At 48.1% G+C, this 22,647-nt stretch overlaps 1 protein-coding gene across 1 annotated transcript in view; it reads left to right on the forward strand.

Moving 5' to 3' along the window:
• Window positions 1-22,647, forward strand: part of Sdk1 (sidekick cell adhesion molecule 1) — a 713,594-nt gene that overhangs the window by 667,472 nt on the left and 23,475 nt on the right. The window contains exons 39-42 of the mRNA XM_029477307.1: window positions 3,493-3,654; window positions 6,075-6,200; window positions 17,961-18,125; window positions 20,819-20,956. Of these exons, the coding sequence (XP_029333167.1) occupies window positions 3,493-3,654; window positions 6,075-6,200; window positions 17,961-18,125; window positions 20,819-20,956 (591 nt within the window). The remainder of the gene's footprint in view (window positions 1-3,492; window positions 3,655-6,074; window positions 6,201-17,960; window positions 18,126-20,818; window positions 20,957-22,647) is intronic.

Below are 22,647 nucleotides of genomic sequence, written 5' to 3' on the forward strand. Positions count from 1 at the left end.
AGAAAGAAAGAAAGAAAGAAAGAAAGAAAGAAAGAAAGAAAGAAAGAAAGAAAGAAAGAAAGAAAGAAAGGAAGAAAGGAAGGAAGAGAGAGAGAGAAAGAAATTTAAACCATCAGCCAAGGAAACGGAACAGTGTTACCTGAGGCTAAGACTTCCCACCTGCTGACCTAGGACTGCAAACTTCCAAGAGACCCACTCTTGGCTGAGCTGAGCGGCAGTCAGGAAGTACTTGTCTTTGCTCTTCTCTGCCCTCTGTCCTCACATATCTCAGAATTCCTCCTGCCACTGTCAGGAATGGAGAAAGCAAGCATTCAGCTGGGTACACCAGGAGCACTAACCCATGGGAGCACTGCCTCACTAGGACCATCACCCTACTAGGAGTACCACTTCACTAAGACCCTACTGAGAGTAGCCTTACCCCATTGGGAAGACCATCACACTGGAGCACCACCCACACCAAGAGCACCACATGATTGGGAAATCTCCACTGGGAAGAGCACCTCACTGGAGCTCTACACCCGTGGGAGCACAACACCTCTTGAAATATTACCGAACTGGAGCACTGCTTCCCTGGGAGTAACTAACTACCAGGAAGACCAGAGATATTGGCACATTGGGAGCAATCACCCTGCTGGGGGACATTGCACCATCTTAGTACCCCACCACTGGGAGCACCAGTCATCAGAGTATCATACTACTGGGGGCATTATGCTTCCTAAACATCACACACTGGAGTTCCACCCAATTGTGTCACTGTAGGACTCAGTGCTGTGTCTCGCAGACCCCATGCCGCCCAGAGCACTGAGCTGCACAGAGCACTAAGCCATTTGAGCACTGAGCCATTTGAGCACTGAGCCATGTTTTAGGGAATCTGATTTTATGGCAGAGATATTTTTATGTTTCTTAAATATGTTTTAAACTGTAGTATTTTATGAGATTGTACCCCAAGGCTTTGCAGTGCAGGGCATGGTTTTAAAATTGAGCAAATAAATAAAATTCTGACACACTTGAGATGGAGGGAAGGCCAGTCTGGCTCTTCCTCCTGGTGGAATCAACTATACCAAGTCCCTAAATGAGTTTATGTCTGGTCCAGAGAGAACTAAGCATCTCCAAACACAGAAGGCACCACTTCAGAACAACCTTATATCTGAGAGGTCCCCAGCAGTGACAGTCGCCCTGTGTCACCCACCATCTTTGTAACCTCTTTCTTTATTAGTGTGTATGAAGGTAGGGTCCAGTTCTTCGGGCAGAAATGAACACAATTTTTTTCTTCAGATCCCACCTCCCATGAGGAGAGTCAAACAGAAGTTGTTTAAATCACCCTGAAATAACTCAGAAGGCAATAATTCAGCCGACACGAACTTGTATTGAAGACATAATCTGAACATAATGAACCAGCTAAGAGGCATTTTGGAGACCTGGGGACTACAGATCCATGCTCTGATGGCCTGGAACAACGGATCATTTTTAATAAGATGGCTCTTTGGTTCCTTTGCAAGCCCATGTGGTATTAAAGGGACCAGACTTCACTATGTTTCCTTCATACTGAGGGCAGGCTGTGGGCAGCAGTGCTACGCAGGATGCACCATCCCCTATCAGCCATCTCAATAATCAGACTGAAGTTTGTTCAGTGTATCCATTGCAGTGTATCAGTGTTCCAGGGACACACATCTGCTGTCCTGGAAGACATGAAAGAAGTACTTCTTCATGTCATCTCAGATGTATAGGCAGAGATGAGTGAACACTCAGGGAAGTCTTACAGCTGAGAGTTCACCTAACTTAAAAAATAAACATTGCATGGATTTCAAACATATGGAAACAATGAACCTCATTTGCCCCCTTGGGAAATGTGTGTTTATGTAATTTTAAGTGTTTATCCTTTCCACTAAATGTTAAATCTCACTGCCTAATTGTGTAGTGATGTTAATTATTCTTTGATTCTTTCTCTGTAATATCATTTCCTGGAAATCAGCCACAATTCAAATATATTAAATTGGGGAACTAAACCATCTATAGGCTTTAGAGTGTGCACAAGCTCAAGTAGGGCGACTAATTCTCCCTCCATCCTCCCGCATCTTGACCAAGATGTGAATTGTCTTTGTCCAGAGTATCAATGCTATATGCACTACCCTCCCATTAGCCATTCAGTGGCTGTCTCAGTCACCAGGTCAAGTGTTTAGCATATTCATGCCCAATGTGTTATCTTCCCATTAGCTATCTCAATTATAAGATAGTTTCCCAGCATACCCATGCTGTATACACTACCTTCTCACTAGTTACTCAGTAGCTATCTTAGTAACCAGACTGAAGTTTGGTCAGTGTATCCATGAAGTGTATCTTACTCTCCCGTTAGTCACAGAGTAGCTATCTCAGTAGCCAGACTGAAGTTTGGTCAGTGTGTCCATGCAGTGTATCTTACAATGCCATTAGTTACTCAGTAGCCATCTCAGTAACCAGACTGAAGTTTGTTCATTGTATCCATGCAGTGAATCTTACCCTTCCATTAGTAACTGGCTCAGTAATCAAACTGAAGTTTCAGTGTACCCATCAGAGGATCTTACCATCTCATTAGCCACTCTGGCTGTCTTGGTGGTCAGATGGACTATCACTGCTACTGTACAATGCTTATATTTATTTCAACCTTATTTCACTTAATAAAGGCTCAATAGTTTTCAAAATAATACACAAAGAGTGCCAGCATTATACCATGAAAAGGACAGATTAACTCTAGTTCAATGGGAAAATCATGTGTATGGTGTATATGTGCCTATATACATTCACATACATATATCCTCAGTTTCAGGAAAAAAATCAGGGGTCCTGAAACATATCCATGAATAAGGGAATTCCAGTTCTTAATGGAATATATGGTTTTGTTTGTATGTTTCTGTATGGTCTTTATTCTCTGAACTAAGGGCCATTACCCAGAGGCACAGATTTAACACCATCTTATCTGGGTGATGTTCCCAAAAGTTGTCTGAGGCTTGCAAGTCATATGCATGTCAGCTGGGTCATGCTCCAGACCAGTCATTAGGAGAGGCTCACCTTTGAACTGAGTCCAGCCTCTTCCATATCCTGCCTTCCATATTGACTAAGCAGCCTCTGTACAGTCAGCCTCTGTTAGGGAGGCAGGATTCTGCGATAGCTGGAAGCAGAGCAGGAAGAGGGTGGCCTCCAGGATACAGTCTGGGAGCACTCTCTGAGCATTTCCTCCATTGTTCACTGCCTTCAGTGAGGTCTGGGCCATTCCCTTTGTGACTGTCACAGGCTTGGTGGTTTCTTGGACAAAGTCACTTATCAAGTTTAAGCTCTAATTACACTTATCTGGGATGAAAATTGGCTGGATCACCGTTTAAAGTCCTCCTAATTGTAAGCAATGCTCCTTTAGTGAGCCACCGGAGCTGTCTCCTTTCTTATCACTACAGATCAGGCATGCTCAATTGCTTCTCCAAGCTCAGTCTCCTCTTCCCTGTGCTTTTGTGGCCATTGCAGGCGTGAGCAAGGTGGTGACCGTGGATGTGAAAGGGAACTGGCAACGTTGGCTGAAGGTGCGGGACCTCACCAAGGGAGTGACCTACTTCTTCCGTGTCCAGGCGCGGACCATCGCCTACGGGCCGGAGCTCCAAGCCAATGTCACTGCAGGGCCAGCCGAGGGTGAGTGGGCTGTACTGATAACTGAGCCGAGCCTCATCGCTCTCACCTGCTTTGTGGGCTGGGATTTAGGGGCATTCTCAAACAAACTTTTTGGGTCTAACAGCCAGGAAGGGCCTTGGAAGTTTCCAAAACACATTGTAAGCCAGGCACAGCAGTGCACACTTTGGAATCCTAGCACTCAGGAGGTGGAGGCAGGAGGCTCGGGAGTTAAGTCCATCCTCACTGCAGAGCTTGGGGCCAACCTAGGCTCTATGAGACCCTGTCTCAAAAAAGTTTTAAAAATCCAAAGCAAACTACAGAGAACATGAGCTTCTGTGAGCAAAACAAACAAAAACACCTTAAGAAAAAAATAAATGAAAATTGTAAACCCTTTTAACATATACAATCTTTATATGTAGCCCAGACTGGCCTCAAACTTGGGACAATCTTTCCGCCTCAGTTTCCCAAGCACTGGGATGACAGGCATGCACCACCCTGTCCAGCTGTGACAGGCATGCACCACCCTGTCCAGCTGTGACAGGCATGCACCACCCTGTCCAGCTGTGACAGGCATGCACCACCATGTCCAGCTGTGACAGGCATGCACCACCNCCAGCTGTGACAGGCATGCACCACCCTGTCCAGCTGTGACAGGCATGCACCACCATGTCCAGCTGTGACAGGCATGCACCACCATGTCCAGCTGTATTTTTGAAGGAAAACAAATACGAAGCTTCTAGTGTTCTTGAGCCATGGGGTGGGGGAGCTGTTCCACCTTCGCAGCCCCTTCAGTCTGCTTCATTCACCAGGAGGCAGACCACTGTTTGAAGAACAGCACTGGGCAACTGCTGGCCTACATTGTCTCTGTCCTCTGATTACTTCCTGTTTTGTTTTGGTGTGTGTGTGTGCATACCTGTGGAAGCCAGAAGTTGACACTGGATGTCTTCCTCCACTCTCCTCCACCTTTTTCTTGAGAAAGGGTCTCTTATTAATCCTGGTAAATTACTTGCCAATTTGCCTAGACTAGTCGTTGAGTCCAAAGGACGTTCCTTTACCTGCCTCCCCTGTGCAGGAATAACAGGTACACACCCAGTGCCAACTCCTTCTCTTTAAATTCTGTGTGTGCACATGCATGTGTGTAATGTACGTGTACACTGCTGTCTACAAGCACAGTATGTACCTGTAGATGCCACAAGTCCACATCAAACAGCGTTCCCAATCACTCTTTCACCTGGTTTTGCAGACAAGGTCTCTCGATGAATCCTGTGCTCACTGACTAACAGGACAGGGGGCCAGTGAGCTCCAAGAATGCCCCAGTGCCCAGCACCGCTGTGTGCTAGGACTGAAGATGCACACAGTTGAACTGAACTTTGACGTGGGTGCCAGGATCCCAACCCAGGGCCTCACGCTTGGGTAGCAGGGACTTCACTGACCCATCTGTCTGTCTCTCCCGCCCAGCTTTTTAAATTTAATTAAATTCTTTTTCATGAGCCAATTTTGGACTTTACTGGGGATTTGAAACTTTTTTTCTATATGCCAACATACGTACACATATGTGTTCCTGTGCCATGTTCTGAGATTCATCAACAACGTCTCTCAAATTCCTGGGTCTTATGTATGCATCATTCGAAACCTTTTTCTTATCAAGACTGTAAAAAACAGAACTAAATATAAGCACAAAAGAGACAGAGACTTTGAGGTCTTGCAGGTAGATAAACTAACTGGGCTCAGCATCTTCCTGAGCAGCTTGTAGTTGCTCTGTCACAACTCTGACAGCTGTGTGACTGGCCTTTCTGAATCACTCCCTCTGGGTCCTACATTCTCAGAGTGCACAGACCCCATGGGGGAATGAGGGAAGGAACAGGGTGGCGCATGCCTGTAATCCCAGCACTTGGGAGACAGGAAGATCACAAGGTTAGGGTCAACCTTGGCTGTGTATCAAGACCCTGTCTCGAAAACACAGCCCTGGGGCTAGAGAAATGGCTCACTGTTTACGAGTGCTTGTTGCTCGTACAGAGGACCCAAGTTCAGTTCCCAGCTGTAACTTTGACTCTAAGGCAGTAGTTCTCAACCTTCCTGATCCTGCCACCCTTTAAAACAGTTCTTCATAAAGTTATTTGTTGCTACTTCAGAACTATAATTTTGCTACTGTTATGAATCAAAATGTAAATATCTCATATGCGAGATATCTAATATGGAACCCCAAAGGAGTTGTGACCCACAGGTTGAGAATTGCTGATCTAAGAGCTCTGATGTCCTTTTCTGTCTTCTGCAGGTACCAGCATACACGTGGGTGTGCATGTGCGCACACACACACACATCATAGATAGGTAGATAGATTTTAATTTCTTATTATCTATCTACCTAATTTCTGTCACCACTGACCGTCCCCAGTCCCCTCAAAACCAATATCTACTCTCTTTGTTCTTTTTATCCCACAGGGTCCCCAGGCTCACCAAGAAATGTCCTTGTCACCAAGTCTGCCTCTGAGCTGACCCTTCAGTGGACAGAGGGAAATGCTGGTACCACGCCCACTACAGGCTACGTCATAGAAGCCAGGCCATCAGGTAGGAGCCATGGAGCCATGCACTCCTGGCTGGATGCCAGAACCACACACTGCCCATATGGTGGCTTCTTGGCCACGCTGAAGGCAGTTGGTCCGTGGGGCCTCTGGCCTCCTCTCCCTGCATTTCTCTAGCAGGGCATGTGTGGAAGAGCAGACTCATTTCTTGTTCTCTGTCTGAGTGCCTAGTAACCACAGCTGTGCTGTTAACCTCTCGGGCATTCAATTTCTGATGCCTTAGCCGCGTGACACTCCGAAAGATGATAATTGTCACTCTCAGGAAAGGGTAGACGAGAGGCGAAGGACACTCGAAGACATTTTGGCTCATCAGGAAGATCTAGAAGTGTCTCAGGGACTCGTCTCAGGGGTCTAATGCTGGTGGCCTGTGGAAAGAGCCTCACTCGCTTCAGATAATTACAAACGTCCTTATTAATAGAGAAAATGACACATCAACTTCTGTGCCTTTCTGGCTTCTGAAAACGAGGGCTAAGCTCCATTCCTGAGTTGGGGAAATGGCTTGTGAGGAGGCTTGCTGTGCAAGCATGAGGACCTGAATTCAGATCTGCAGCAGAGGCAGGGTGTGGCTATGTGTGCACCTGTACCTCTACCATCAGTGCTGTGGGTGGTGGAGACAGGAGGATCAGTGGGGATTGATGGCTGCCAGCCTTGCTGCAGGCTCAGTGGGAGATCCTGTCTCAAGAGAATAAGGCAGAGAGTGACAAAGCAGGGCACCTGATATCCTTCTCTGGCCTGTGTGTGTGCACAGAACTGTAAACAGCCACACACATGGTTCATAAACCATGTGCCCACTCACATGTGCTCACATGCACCCTTGCACATGCACCTGCATACACATTCACACACATATGTACCCTGTGACACACACACATGTACCCACATGCACCTACACACACATGCACACACATGAGCACACACACATGCACATACACATGGACCCACATGCACCTGTACATATACATACACATGCATACATGTGCACACTTGCACACATATGCAACTGCACACGCAAGCACACACACATATGAACATACACACACACATGCATACACATGCACACATGCTCATACACACACACACACACACACACAGATCTACTCCTGCCCTACCTCCTTCCTTCTGACCTTTTTTATATCTTGCTCACTTTTTAAGGAATCATTTTATTTTTTATTATATGTGTGCGGGTGTTTTGCTTGCCTGTATGTCTGTGCACCACATGTGTACCTGATGCCTGAGGAGGTGAGACGAGAGCATTGGTTTCCCTGAAAACAGAGCCCCAGTTAGGTGCTGGGAGTGAAACCCAGGTACTATGCAAGAGCAGCAGCATTTTTACATCCTGAGCCATCATCCCAGCCCTCTCTTGCTAATTTTAAAAGAAGCATTAATTGCGTATTAATGGGATTCAGTGCGATTTCATTTTTTGAGAGTGTCCCATGCAACTCAGGTTGGCTTTGTACTCTCTGTGTAGCCAAGAGTAATCCTCCTGCCCCCACCTCCCGAGTGCTGGGATCATAGGTGCGCATCATCATGCAGGGTTGTATGTGGTGGCTAGAACCCAGGACTTCTTGCATGCTACACAAGCTCTCTCCCCCCTCGTCCCCAGCCCAGCCCACAGTGTGCTATTTTTCTGTGTGCTCTGTTTGTTTCCTTCACACAACTGGGACAGAATTACCTGATATGAAGAACTTCAGGAAGGAAGACTTGTCTTAGCTCACAGTTTGGAGGGTTCCGTCTGTGGTCACTTGGTCCTACACACTTGGCTGTATGTGGTAGCAGGAGAGTGTGGTAGAGGGAGTTGTTTACTTCATGGTAGACAGGAAGCAGACAGAGAGACAGGAAGGCGCCTGGGACAGGGCCCACCTGTGGTGCCCTACTTCCTCTAGCTAGGTCCACCTCTGAAATAGTTCCACCAGCTGGTCACCAAGCATTCAGTGCAGAAGCCTGTGGGAGGCAGGTTATATGCCACAAGAGCATGCACTGACCACACCCAACCACAGTATCCTTAGTAATTAATACTCGGCCTCCATGTTGTATTTCTTTATTGGTCCCCACATTTGAGACAGAGTGCAAATACTCCTGTTTCTGTGTCTGAGTATCTTAACATGGCCTCCTCCAGCTCCATTGTGTCTGAGTATCTTAACATGGCCTCCTCCAGCTCCATTGTGTCTGAGTATCTTAACATGGTCTCCTCGAGCTCCATACATTTTGCTACAAATGACAGAACTTGATTCTTCTTTACGCCTAAGTAATGCTCCATTAAGTATTTCTATCACACTTCCTTCTTCCATTCATCCGCTGGCAGATGTCTAAGCTGGCTTCCTCTCTTATATGACAAAGGTATCTATATTTGATACGCTAACCTCCTTTTCTTTGGCTGTATACCCAGCACCCAGACAACTGGATCATCTGCAGTTTTGCCTTTAGATTTGTGAGACCCTCTCTCCTGTTCTCCACAGTGTCAGAGCTAATCTACATCTCTCCTACTGTGTATGCACGTTCCATTTTGTTTCCATGATGAAGGGTGGATGTTACTGGAAAATGAGTTCCTGGTAGTTTGAATTGGGTATTACCACTGGAAGCTTGGGATTAGGAACAATCCCAAACAGCTTCCCCGTGACCATCACATGGTCACAGGGCTCACACGGATGACCCGAGCATCAACACAGACAAAGCCCCGGGCATGCTTCAGGAAGGGGCTTCTTTCCCAGTGCCAGATGGGTTTTGTGTTAGGAGTCATTTTGGTCTGGTATTAAAGAAGGCTGTGACTACAGGGGAAGAGCCCTGACGTCACATCCTGTGGCAGATATTTCTCCTTCCTTCTTCCCTCTCATGTTGCTTCTGGATGGTTATAAGTTTGACGAGTGAACTGGAGACATCTAAGGGGAAATAGACTGGAACGGTGGCCTGAGGGGATGGCCTAGTGGGTAGAGCACCTGATACACAAGTGTGAGGGCCAGAATCTAAATCCTTAGAGCAGAGGTCCTCAACCTGTGGGTCACAATGGGGACTCAATGACCCATTTATTCCCAGGGGTCACTTAAGACCACCAGAAAGCACAGGTATTTACACTGCAGTTCATAGCAGTGGCAAAATTACAGTCATGAAGTAGCAATGAAACCATCTTATGATTGGGCCTCACCACAATATGAGGAACGGTATTAAAGGGTCTCAGGATTACACAGCCTTAGCACCTACCTAAACCGTGGACATGGTGGGACATCTGTAACCTGGTGCTCCCACAGTGAGCTGGGAGGCGGAGATGGGAGAGTCCCGGAAAGCTTGTGAGTTGGCTACCACTGGCCTTAAGTCAGCAAACAAGATCTTGTTTCAGATGAAGAAGGAGCTGAGGACCAGGGTTATCTTCTGACCTGCACACATGTTCCACAACTTGCACACGGTGCTGTGTGTGCATGCTTGTATGGACACACACACACTCAAAACAAACACACTTTTTAGAACCTCTTCCTGGATGGCAGTGGGGAAAATGTTGTAAAATGTGAAATTGTCAGAGAATAAAAATACACAAAGGAAGAGAAGGGGAAGGGAGGAAGGGAGAGAGGGAGAGGAAGGGAGGGAGTGAGAAGGAGGGATGGAAGGGGAGGGAGGGAAGGAGGAAAGAAGGAAGGAAAGAAGGAAGGAAGGAAGGAGGGAGGAAAGAAGGAAGGAAAGAAGGAAGGAAGGAAGGAGGGAGGAAAGAAGGAAGGAAGGAAAGGGAGGGAGGGAGGGAGGGAGGAAAGAAGGAAGGAAGGAAGGAGGGAGGGAGGGAGGGAGGAAGGAAGGAAGGAAGGAAGGAAGGAAGGAAGGAAGGAAGGAAAAAATTTTTGGCTTCACCTTGCTGGACTAGATGATCTCCAAGGAACAAGGCATTGACCAGCTGTAGAAACAGGAGTCATCAAGTTAGTGAAGGTTCTAGGGCCTCTATGATCATATTTGGTCTTCACCATGACCCCAAGGACAGGCAACCAGCTCTCTGCAGTGACTATATTCAGAGTTGGCTGTCCTGCCACCAACACTAGATGACAATTGCCATCCATGTCCTCTTGTGGATGCTGCTACCTGACTGTGGTGGGCTGCTAGACCAGGGCCTCTCACTGAAAAACTAACACAGCAAGCTGTCCCATCCCCTTTGAAACGCAGGCCAGCCCCAGCTCACAGTGGCATGCGAGCTTTTATAGATCGTCAATATTTAAACACCTTGCTGGGACCCAGGGGCCTCTGGATCTCAGCTGTCATCTATTTCAGGCCTCATTACACAAACCATTAAACACTGTATCTTCTCATTTTCTCCACTGAAGCTCCCTGGCAAGGCCTTCTCCAGGCAGAGCGCTTTTTTATGCAGAGTCCTGCCCGCCTGGCATTCAGGGGGACAGAGACACTTAGGTGTCCCATGGCCCAAATGGTCTGTTCAGCCTGATGTGTTCCTGCCCGGCCACATCCCTGCCTGCCCCCTGTTCCCTCATCTGTCCCTATCCCTGTCTTCACCCCTGAAGACTTTGCTGAGGAGCCCATGACTGCTCTGCCCAGCAGCAGCTAATGGCAGTAGCATCAGGCTAAATCACAGAGCCTCTCATTCCAGAGAGGGTGATCCCTGAGTATCGCTGGAGGACACGCCCATCGAGCTCTACCAGGACGGCCGTCCAGCTGGTTCATCTCTCTAAATTTTGAGCGAGTCTCCCCTGGAATTGTGTCGCAAAAGGCATCTGGAAAGCAGCTATGTGGTGGGCAGGCTTGAATGATTTATTCACGAAAATTATTCCAAGGCATTTTGCTGTGTAGCTCTCAGAGCCTAATTTACATATTTACACAATACACTGGAATGGCACTAAAGGCACTATAAATATACTTTCCTCTCCAAAGCGGCCATGAAATATATATTTAGGACGCACCCAAGGCGGGCAGACATTGTGGTGCTGTTCTCACAGATGATGCCTTAGCCTGCATGCAAGGGGCGAGGCCTGTCCACCCTCAGCCCTCCTGGGTGCACCCCAAGCCCTTCCCCATTCATTGTGATTTTCAGTTCTTGGTGGGGTTAGTTTTAACTGAACAAAGAAGAAAATCAATAGTTCCCAGCTGGGCATGGTGGCCGACCTGTCTTCTCAGCATTCCAGAGGATGAGGCAGGAGGATGGTGAAGACTAGGCCAGCCTAGGCTACCTAGATAGGCAGACCCAGTTTCAGAAATAAACTAGTACCGAGCTAGGGAGATGGCTCAGTTGATAAAGTGCTTGCCATTGCACGCATGAGGCCTGGAGTTTGATTCCTACAACCCGTGCTCAATAAAATGAAATAAAGTAAAATAAAATAAGTTGGCAAGCCACTGAGAGACACTGCCTCTAAAACTAAGGGGACAGACAGTACCTGAGAAATGACATATGCACAGGCACACATGTACATACATGCATGTGCACACATGATAGATAGATAGATAGATGATAGATAGATAGATAGATAGATGATAGATAGATAGATGATAGATAGATAGATGATAGATAGATAGATGATAGATAGATAGATAGATAGATAGATAGATAGATAGATAGATAGATAGATAGATGGATGATAGGTAGATGATAGATAGATGATAGATAGATAGATAGATAGATAGATAGATAGATAGATAGATGATAGGTAGATGATTGATAGATAGATAGATGATAGATAGATAGATGATAGATAGATAGATAGATAGATAGATAGATAGATAGATAGATGATAGATCTCAGCTGAGGCTCTACATCATGTCAACACACATACACACACACTCTTTCTCTCTCCTCTCCACCCCCATCCCAAATGCCTGGGTGTCCTCCTTTCCTGGATCATTCTCCTTCACTGGCCCTCGCTGCCTTTAGACACACACCCGAGTGCTGTCTGCTACCTTGGGCAAGGACCAGAAAAAAGGCATTTTTATTAGCAGCTGTATTTAGCCTGTTGTTTAAGCCTCAGCTCCTAGCTTGACCATTCATACAGAGAGAAAAGGCAACACTTAAGAAATAAGCAACAGCCAGGCATCCACCCGCTCAGCACTGCAGGCTGCCAGTCGGGCTGTTGGCTGCGTGACTTAGTGGTGAGTGACAGTTTCATTCAGCATGGAGACCCTGCTTAATTGGCCATGAAATCAAACTTTTGTATTGGCACGCTGTCTGCCCTGATACCTACAGCGCTTATGCCTGGGCGTTGGAGGGATACATCCAGCAAAGGCCCCTTGGTCATGCTGCACTGGGCTCTGCCTTGGTTCAGAGAAGATTGGGTAGCCTGTGAACAAATCATCTCCTACACTGGGGCTAGGGAGATGCAGGCATGGAGAGCTAGAGCTGATCCACTCTGTCCTCTAGAAACAAGCATCGCCTTTGGCAGCAGCTAGGTTTGTACCAGAAGAGCCCCTCTGGTTTTAAGACCTCCGTTCTTCCTCTCTAAGGGTGAACAGCACAGTGAAGGAGGAAGATCACAGAGTCTGTGTTCTCTAAGGAACAGCCATGCAGAGAGCTGAACTCCGCAGTTCCACTCTCCTTTGTGAGGCGTTTAGGTCTGTGGTGACAGCGACGCCTCCTTAGGAACATTCGCAGTTTCTATCCCGGTGCTTCCTTGCTGCTTCCTTAAGACCTCCAGGCGGACTTTCCCTGACAGTACGCTAAGAAACAAGATTGACAATCCAGGAATCGGTTACCAGTGATCTGTCATGGGGGAGTCCATCAGAGCAGAGTATCCAGGTGTCAGTCCCCCTGAGGCTTCATCCAGAGATCACTCATTTTAGATGCAAATATCAAACACCCGGGGATCAGTCTCTCAGGGGTCGATTTATCCTAAGAATCAGTCACAGGAACCAAGTCACCCATGGTTATCTTGTGATGTTATCAGAGGATTAGGCATCTGGGGATCAGACAAGAGGTCAATCTGACATGTGTCAACTGTCTAGGGGATCTGTCACCCAGAGACCAGTCACTCGGGGGACTGACTGAGCAGTCACCCAGGAAACAAGTCAGTCACTCAGGGGACCAGCTATACAATAGGCCTGTCACCCAGGGGACCCATCACCCAGGGAACCAGTCACCCAGGACACCGGTCACCTGGGAATTCATCCTCACAGATCCATCCTCTGGGGTTAGCCGGTAGAGACCTGGCCTTGTGTGTGAGAGACGTGTGACGTGTGGTGACTGGTGGGTCACCTGCATTCACTGCCCAGGGTTCTCTTGTGATAAACACAGCCATGCTGTCCTCTCTTGTTCTGACTGAGATGGAAGGCCAGGCACTGGGGATCTTCCCGGTACAAGGAGAATCAGTCGCACAAATCTCATTATTGTTAATAGTTCTGTAATGTTATTTTTCTCACAAATTTGTGGAGGTATTTTCTCCATCACTGATTTATTGAGATATTTAGCAGCATAATAAAAATGAGAAAAACAACTTGCAGTTGGGAAACAGTGGCTGCTCCCTCAGCTGCCAAGGGTTTTTTTTTAACCCACTGGTGATCGCTGTGTAAATATTGGTATGGATAAATAGCACACTGAATTATAATCCAAGTATGATATGCTAATTTTTGAAGGCAGAATTAAGCAAAATAAAAAACGCAAACGTTTTCTGCTGATAATTCGGAGGGAAATTATCTTGGCGCCACACCACCCTCCCACGCTCTCTGAGTGTAAGTAGATGGCTGAATAAATGGCTGTGTTGAGATCCTATATCAAAATTTTAAAATGTTTCTATAAAATACGCACAGAGTTCCTGGAGCTATGACAGAGCTCTTAAAGTCAAATATAGTCTTTGGGTGGCGACAGAAGTGGAGGTGATGGCATCCATCCCTAGTGGCTGCAGAGCATTAAGGAAGCATGGATGCAGGGCACACTGAGAAAGCTCCCCATAAACACTGAACACGTGTTCTGTAAGCTGTCCCTTCCTGGAATGTGGGTTGGAGTTGGGCGGGGCATGTTCTTGCCTTCTCTCTCCCTCCTGTCCATGGACTGCACATAGCCTATGAGAACAGAGACCCTCCTGACCAGTGGAAAGGCAGAAGAGTGTCCTACCAGAGTGGGCCCTGAATGAGGTAGGTGAACTAGGGGCCATCAGAGGCGTTCCAGGGCTCTGCAGGCCACGTGTATTAAATGTTCTATCACTCTAGAGTGTTCTTAAGCAAAATTCACCTAAGAAATACAAATCAGGGCTGGAGAGGCGGCTCAGTGGTTAAGATTGCTACTTACAGAGGATCTGAATCTGGCTCCCAGCATCTATTTCAGGCTTGCAACTGGCAATAACTCCACTCCAGGGGATCCCACACCCTCCTCTGGATGCCAAGGGCACCTGCACATACAGGACACACACTCACATAGACACTCATATAAATCCAAATAAATCTTTTAAAAACATGCACACACACACACACACTAGCATCCATTCTGTGCATATAAGCCTTGTTATTTTAGGAAGCCAGAGGAGAGACACCTATGCTATGGTTTGCTGTTGTGACATTGCCACCCCCGACAGGTCTCTTGATGAACAACCAACTATGTTAATATGTAGGAGTAAGTCTCGAGGCTCTACTCTCTGCTGATGCCTTTAAAAAGATCAGCTTCACTCGTTCATTAACCTGTGACTATCAGGGCTTCACCAGGGCAAAGTCTAAACCCTGAGCAAACACAGACTCATACGCTGGCAGGTCTCCTCCTGTTTGCCATTGGGCTAATCCATCCAAGTGCATCTTCTGCGAGGAAGGCAGTGTGGGGAGGCTCCGCTCTCCATCACCCTGGGCCGTAAAAACAGCAAGTGCGTGCACATGTATATTCAGTGGGCTTTTCCTCCCCAGATCTCCTGCTTCTTCAAGCCCCACGTACTTTTGCCTGTAAGGGGAAATTGAACTGGGGAAGGATCACTACATCATAGGAACAATTTAGACTCTGCACCCACCTTTTAGCAACAGCCTCCCCCGGGGAATAATTTATATTTTATTTGCAATCCCTCATGTTGCGCTGACTGCGTGTGAAGCTGTGTGCTAAGCACTTTAGAAATAAAAACATACTGACTGAATCCTCAAGGCAGGCCTACACTGTACATACCTTTGTCATCACCATTTGACAAACGAGGCACAGAGAAGTTGAGTGCTCTGCCTAAGGTCACACAACCAATGACAAGGCCACAAAGGTTGTGATGTTACAGTTTGTTCAGCCATGGTGCTTTGTGGCTTTTGGTGTTTGGTGGTTGTTGTTATTGTTGAGACATGGCCTCGTGTAGCCCAGACTGCCCCAGAACTTGCTGTAAAGCCAAGGGTGACTTGAACTTCAGATCCTCCTGCCTCCACCACCTAAGTGGAATTACAGGTGTGTGCCACCCCAACCAGTTTCATTGGTTGTGATCGGTATTTTCTTCCCTCTGTTTGTCAGTGCTTTGGGATCAAAACCGTTCACCCCTCTCTTCTTTTCTACATAACATTTTCTAGCTTGGACCTTATTCTTGTTCTCCTAAATATATAAGAATTTACATAAACTTAGCATTTACCTACTATGGAAAACTGTGCATAAAAGTCACCCCTTTAACATGAGCATGCGTGCGTGCATGCATGTATGTCTATGTCTCTGTCTGTCTGTCCCTGTGGAGGCCAGAGGTCAATCTTGAGTGTCATTTCTCAGTCACTCTCCACAGGGTCTCTCTCTAGTCTGGAGCTCACCCATTATGCCGGGCTGACAGCCATTGAGCACTAAAGAGGATCCTGTCTCCCCCTCCCCAGCTCTGAGACAACTCTCGTGCGCCGCCACGTGGATGCAGGAAATGGAACCCAGGTTCCCATACTGACGCAGCAAGTGCTTTCCCCTGTGCTGTCTCCATAGCCACACATTACCTTATCTAAATGCAGCATTGAGTAACTTCATAGTGCTGTGTATCCATTGCCACCATCCATCCACCTTCCCTCTTGGAAACCTAGGCTCTGTTACCTTTGGGTTCTGGTCCCTGGAACCTGCCACTCTACATTCCATCTCCAGCACTTGAACAACCCTGGAGACCTCATCTAAACAAAATTGTCCAGTATGTGGCCTTTGTCACAGGACGATTCCGGTGGCATCTTGTCCTCAGCATCCATGCGTATTGTCGGGATCCCTCCATTTTGAAAGTGGAGTAACATTCCATTGTATATTCACAAAGTGTTTCGCCCTTTGTCCATGGGTCATATGGGTAGTCTCCACCTTTCAGCATTGTGAATAGCATTGCTGGGAACCTGAATTTGCAAGCAACTGTCCAAAGTATAAAATCTTAAAAAAAAAAAAAAAAAAAAAAGATGCATACTGCATTTAGCACCATTGACGAACCATGCGAGCTTGGGACATAGCTCAGCAGTAGAGCGCCTACCTAGAAACCTTCAGTGAAGGACTGGGAGGGTGGCTCAGCCATGAAGCACTGGTGGGTTCAATCCCTAGCAGTTGTCCGGTGGGAGCAAAACTCTGCCTTTAGGGCAGGATTGACACTGCAGGGGCTCAAGAAGACACTTGGCATTGATAAGCTATTTCCATTTGAGAAGTGGCCTTCCAGGCAGAACCAGGGTCTAATCCCCAGCAGACAGCATGAAGTTCTAGAGGACCTAGATCCAATATGATAAGGAGAAGAGGGGACGTGGTATGAGAAAACACCACTCTGAAATAGTGAGGTGGCTCAGACAGGCCTATTGACCTGATATTGGTGTCAGAACTCAACATGATGGAATGGAGAATTGAGTCTTGCAAGTTGTCCTTTGGTGTCCACAAGTACACTATGGCATGCCCATACCCCCACATACGATAAATAAATGTAATAACAAAGAGATCAGCTTGCCCAGCTAGCTACTCTGGGACATTTGCTGATGACAAAGACACACCTCTGCTCCACTCGTGGCCCTCTCCAGTTTCTGAGGCTGCCCTCAGATGACCTGTCACAGGCAGCTGTGAGCTGGTCAACCAGGCAGGTGGGCAGCCAGGTGCCTGGGGCTCATAGTAATAACTTTTTTTTGCCTGATGTAATTGTTGTCTAGGTGGGTGGGGCTTACTGCCTCTGTCCACTAACCTAGGCCTAGTCCTGGAAGTTTCTCGACTCCATACAATCTCATCTAGGCCTAGAATGTTTTCAGCCTCTGAGACTTGCTGCTGACTAAGCTCACCTCTCACCCTGGCTAGTTCAACTCAGCTGTTCTGGCTCAAACCCCTCTCTAAGCTGACTGATTCAATCTGGCTTCTCAGCCTCTGACTGAATTGACCTAAAACTCTTTGTTTAGCCATCTGTTCTAAGCTTCTGGCTTATTCTCATTCTCTAGCTTGTTCTGTCCTTACCTGTGTCTAGCTTGTTCTCTCTGTAACCTGTCTCTGTGAAACTCTCCCAGTAAAACTGCCCCTTTCTTTTCTTCCTTTTCTCTCTGTGCTGCTCTCTCTTAGGTAGCTTCCCTTCCCTCTCTCTTCCTGTAGAGTTGGACATCAAATCTTTCTCTGATTCATCACTTTGTCTGCCACTCAATTAGACATCACTTTCAAACATGGGTGCTTCCTTCAACAAACTAACTTTACCTTCATTGTTTGGAATTAAAGGTGTGAATAAGGGTGTGTCTGCATTCCAGCCAGAGAGATTAAAGGAGTGTGCTAAGGACTGAGCCACACCACAGCTAAAACAGTCATTTTCAGTAAAAACAAAAACAACAACAAAAAACATTCTTGGGGTTCACAGAGATACCAAATATCCTATAACAGCTATCTATAGAAGAGTTGCCCTGACCTCTGCCCCATCTCTGATCCCTCTTGCAGATGAAGGCTTATGGGACATGTTTGCAAAGGACATTCCCAGGAGTGCTACATCATACACTGTGGACCTGGATAAGTTGCGGCAAGGGGTGACCTACGAGTTCCGGGTGGTGGCTGTGAACAAGGCAGGCTTTGGGGAGCCCAGCCGCCCTTCCATTGCAGTGTCAGGTAAGCCCTTCAGGAAATTTAGGGGTACCGTCCTTTCTCCAAAAGATGGAAACATAAAATGGCAGCACCCATCCATCTGTGAGAGGAGAGGGCAGGTGCTGAGGGACTGGCAGGCCCTCCCGCTGGGTGGAGGAGATGCTGCAGATCAGATCTCAGTAGGGAACACGGTATAGACCCTCCTCACTATGAAACTCCTCCCTGGGACTGCCTTCCTCAAGCCAAACCCCAGACATCAAGCCACTGGCAAGGACCCCAAATGACAAGGTGAGATTTCAAAGTCAGGCTGTGTCAGGACTCACATAAAAATCCAGCCATGGTGGCATGCTTGCAGTCTCTTCCTAGCTCTGCAGAGGCAGAGGGGGCATGACTAGGCTCTGATTAGAGATCTGCAGGGCAGTGAGGGACCCTGTCTATAAGGAGGTGGGTGAGTTTCTGAGGATGGCACCTGAAGTTGACCTCTGCCCCCCCCCCCACACACACACACACACTAGATAAAGGAGAAAGTACTACGAAGCAGCTTCATGTCCATATGGCCTTGAACTGTACACAGCAAACTGCAGGTGGAATACAGCTCATCTCTATCATGGGGCATCATCCACAAACACATCTGAGATCCTGCAGCACCCAAGCCAGCAGTGGCTGCCATCTGGACTATAGTCAGTTGGTGACATCCTTTAGAAATGCTAGCCACCATCACCCACTGGCCTCTCATCAGGATGCAAACTCTCCACAGGACAACCGAGGCCCTTCTTCCCTGCCAAACAGCAGAACAGGCGACATTCATGGGTGGCCATCTTGAAAGTCACGGAACTTGCTATATGGGATATTGAATGCACAGCCAGACACCCCACTTACATCCTTTGGATTCAAAACACTGTCATTGACTGAGAAACCCTGCGGTGCACCATTATCCAAAGCCAATTTCCCCTTTATTCCCAGCATGCACTCATTCGTCATCCAGCCAGCAAGACACTTAACGCAAAGGTGGATGTATTCTCTACAGGTTTTGGCAGCTGGAGGCAGACCCCCAGCTCTGCCTGCAAGAGGCTCATCATTCAGGGCCCTTGGTGCCATTTAAGCAGCTCCCCTACAGGGACACCCCTGACGGGCAGGAGTGGGGCCCTAGGGCTGTCCAGCACCTGCAGAGAAGACATTTTCCCATTTTCCTCTTAGTGAACAGAACAGAATAAACAGGAAGGAAGACACACACCCTTTGCCAAAGCAGCTTTTACACGCAACATTTCAGAGGGAATGGCTCAAAAGCAGGTTTGAACACGAAGCCTGCTGTCTAGCTCAGTTTTGCTGAGGACATAAAATAAATAACACACAGCCCCAGACTTGAGGGGCTCCTGGACCAGTAGAGGAGACCAACAGGTAGCTAAATATGCCAGTGGCGTCTGAGGACAGCAGTATGTGTTGAATCCAGAGAGCTTGAGGGCTCAGCCATCACCTTGTTGGTCACCAATGGGAACCATGGGTGGGGGAGGAGGGCATAGGTCTTCCATCTGGGCAGATTTCCTCAGTGACAGTGGCAAAGGACAGATATGAGGAAATAGGAGAGTGGAAAATGATCGCAACGCTAGGGACCAGGTTGCCATGGTGAGACCATCAAGTGTAACAAAGCCAAGTATACAGTGTCCCTTGAGGGAAGGCTGAGCCAGGGAGGGGGAGCAGGGTCATGCATTAAGTCAGTGTTTCTAAGCAGGTAAGAAACTCGAGGAGGCATTGAGTTTGTTCTAAAGGTAAGGGCAGAGGTGGGAGAGGACGGTCTGCTTGCTATCCATCTGCCCTGTCTTCTCTTCCTGCTGCTGTGACACAGTACCCTGACAAAAGCAACCCAAGGGTAAATGGTTTGCTGTGGCTTCCACTTCAAGGTACAGTTCATCTCGTAGGGATGTTAACGAGGTGGGAGCTGGTCACTCACACTGACACCCAGGAAGCAGGAGGGACTGAATGCATGCTCTGCTGCCTTTCTTCATGTAAATAGTATCTGAGTTAGTGTTTCCATTGCTGTGAAGAGACACCATGACCAAGGCAACTCACACAAAGGAAAGCATCTAATTGGGGCTGGCTTACGGTTCAGAGGTGTAACCCATTATCATCATAGCGGGAAGCATGGTGGCATGCAAGCAGACATGGTGCTGGAGAAGTAGATGAATATTCTAAATCTGGTTCCCAAGCAGCAGGAAGAGACAGTGGGCCTTGCTGCAGCATCTGAGACCTCAAAGCCTGCCCCCAGTGACACACTTCTTCCCACGAGGCCACACCTCCTAACAGTGCCATTCTCTGTGGGCCTATGGGGGCCATTTTTATTCAAACCACCATATGTAATCTAGGACCCCAGCTGGGAACCATGCCACCCACAGTTAAGATGGGTCTTCTGCCCACATCAGATTACCTGACCAACATGATAACCCCTGACAGCATCCAGAGGCTTGTCTCCTAGGTGTTTCTAGATTCCCACTGAGCTGAAAGTTAACCACCAGAGATTCCTCAAGTGTGACAGTATAAAGAAGGCAGAAAAATCCCTAAGGGTGGATTCCTAAAACTGTTATGGAGCTAATGGAGGTCCCAGAGAAGCATCTGCTGAATTGCAACAGCCATGACAGCTCCTTCTCTCCCCTACCACCAGGTGCTGGGGAGACACTGTGTGGAGCTACTGTTGAGCCTCATGCTTATGGTCTCTTCCACAGCACAAGCTGAAGCCCCGTTCTACGAGGAATGGTGGTTCCTGCTGGTGATGGCACTCTCCAGCCTTCTCCTCATCCTCCTGGTGGTCTTCGTGCTGGTTCTGCATGGGCAAAGCAAGAAGTATAAGAACTGCAGCACAGGTGTGATATCTGTCTCTCTCTATGGTGGCCTGGCATTTAGACACGAAGACTGACATTTGAATCTGCCAGGATCTCCTTTAACAATGCATAAATATCAGGGAAATAAGTACCTCAGTGGCAGAGCCCCTGCCTAGAATCCCCCAGTGAGGGGCTGGGGGCGTGGCTCAGTGGTAGAGCCCCTGCCTAGAATCCCCCAGGGAGGGGCTGGGGCGTGNAGAGCCCCTGCCTAGAATCCCCCAGTGAGGGGCTGGGGGCGTGGCTCAGTGGTAGAGCCCCTGCCTAGAATCCCCCAGGGAGGGGCTGGGGCGTGGCTCAGTGGCAGAGCCCCTGCCTAGAATCCCCCAGGGAGGGGCTGGGGCGTGGCTCAGTGGTAGAGTGTTCACCTAGTATACTAGATTCCTTAAACTGCATCCTCAGCACTAGCAAAACAAAAGAGGAGCTGCAGACCTGCAGTTTCTCCCCCTCATATTACCCATGTGTCTTAGCCATGGCATTGGAGTTGCTGGGCTCCTGATCTTCCTTCCCATGCTCTTAGGTGCTCATTTTAAGCAGGACTAGATAGGATCTGTCTCATCCCCGCCCCTCTGACCACAGGGATAAGCTGGGACCCATCTCGGATCTTTAGGGTAGCTCACTGAGTGTGATGGAAACATCCCTAAGGTATGGCCTTTCTCGTGTACTCGCACCTGGACCACACTTTCCAGTCCCTCTGCATACCCTCCTCCAGCTCTGACTCCTTCTAAGGGTCAATTCCCTCGATGTCCGCAGAGCTCCATGCTCAGCATGAGCCCGAGCTTCAACAGCACTTGTGTGCCACTGGGTTGCTCATCATCACCACCGTTAGAGAAGTAAACATGTATGTGGGGGGGTGGAGCTAGCCGCAGGAACTCTCGGGTGGTGTGGCTTCTTAGATGTTGAGGACAGGAGAAGGCCAAGTGGGGGCATGGTTCTTAAAGGCTAATGCTGTGGTCTCATCTTGGGGGAGAGGAGCAGAGAGGGACAGTGTAAGATTCAGCCTTATGGGTGCTACGGGGGCTCCGCACCTGTGCAGAGTTGACGAGAACACATTGCTCCACACACTTCAGGGTGCTGCTCTTTGTTGTCCTCGGGTTCTGAAAGCCTTGTGACCACCAGTAAGAAGAGCATGTCTCACCATAATGTGGCTCGCACCCCCCAGTCCTCACCTAGCAGCAGTTAGCTGAGCCAGAGAACACCAGAGCCAGAGGAAAGGGACTGGGGAAGGAGCCCAGCTGGTAGAGAACTGACTGTAACAGGGGACCAGAGTCAGATCCCCAGCAGTGGCACAGGGAGTGTGGGCTTGATGCTAAGTGCTCATAATCCCGGATCAGAGGAAGTATTGACAGGTGGATCTCTGGGGCTCACAAAAGCAGGGATCCCTCTCCAGCGTCAGTACAGCAGATCCTTGTGCTGGAGGCGGGGGAGCGGGTTTAATAAGATGGAGTGCCTAAATTGCCGGACATTAGCAATCCATCCCTGAATAGAAAGGGTTTATTCTTTTTCTTTGCTGCGTAAATTCACTTCTAACAAGTGTTCGTAAATCAGATTTTATTCCCCTAGGGTTTACAGTGTATGAATGGCATGTCATTTTAGTGAGTTAATGTGGTCACAGAAAAGCATAAAGTCCCTCTCCTCTCCTCTCCTGTCCTCCCCTCCCCTCCCCTCCCCTCCCC

The sequence above is a fragment of the Mus caroli genome, chromosome 5 (genome assembly GCF_900094665.2).
Source record: "Mus caroli chromosome 5, CAROLI_EIJ_v1.1, whole genome shotgun sequence".
Taxonomy (NCBI): Eukaryota; Metazoa; Chordata; class Mammalia; order Rodentia; family Muridae; genus Mus; species Mus caroli.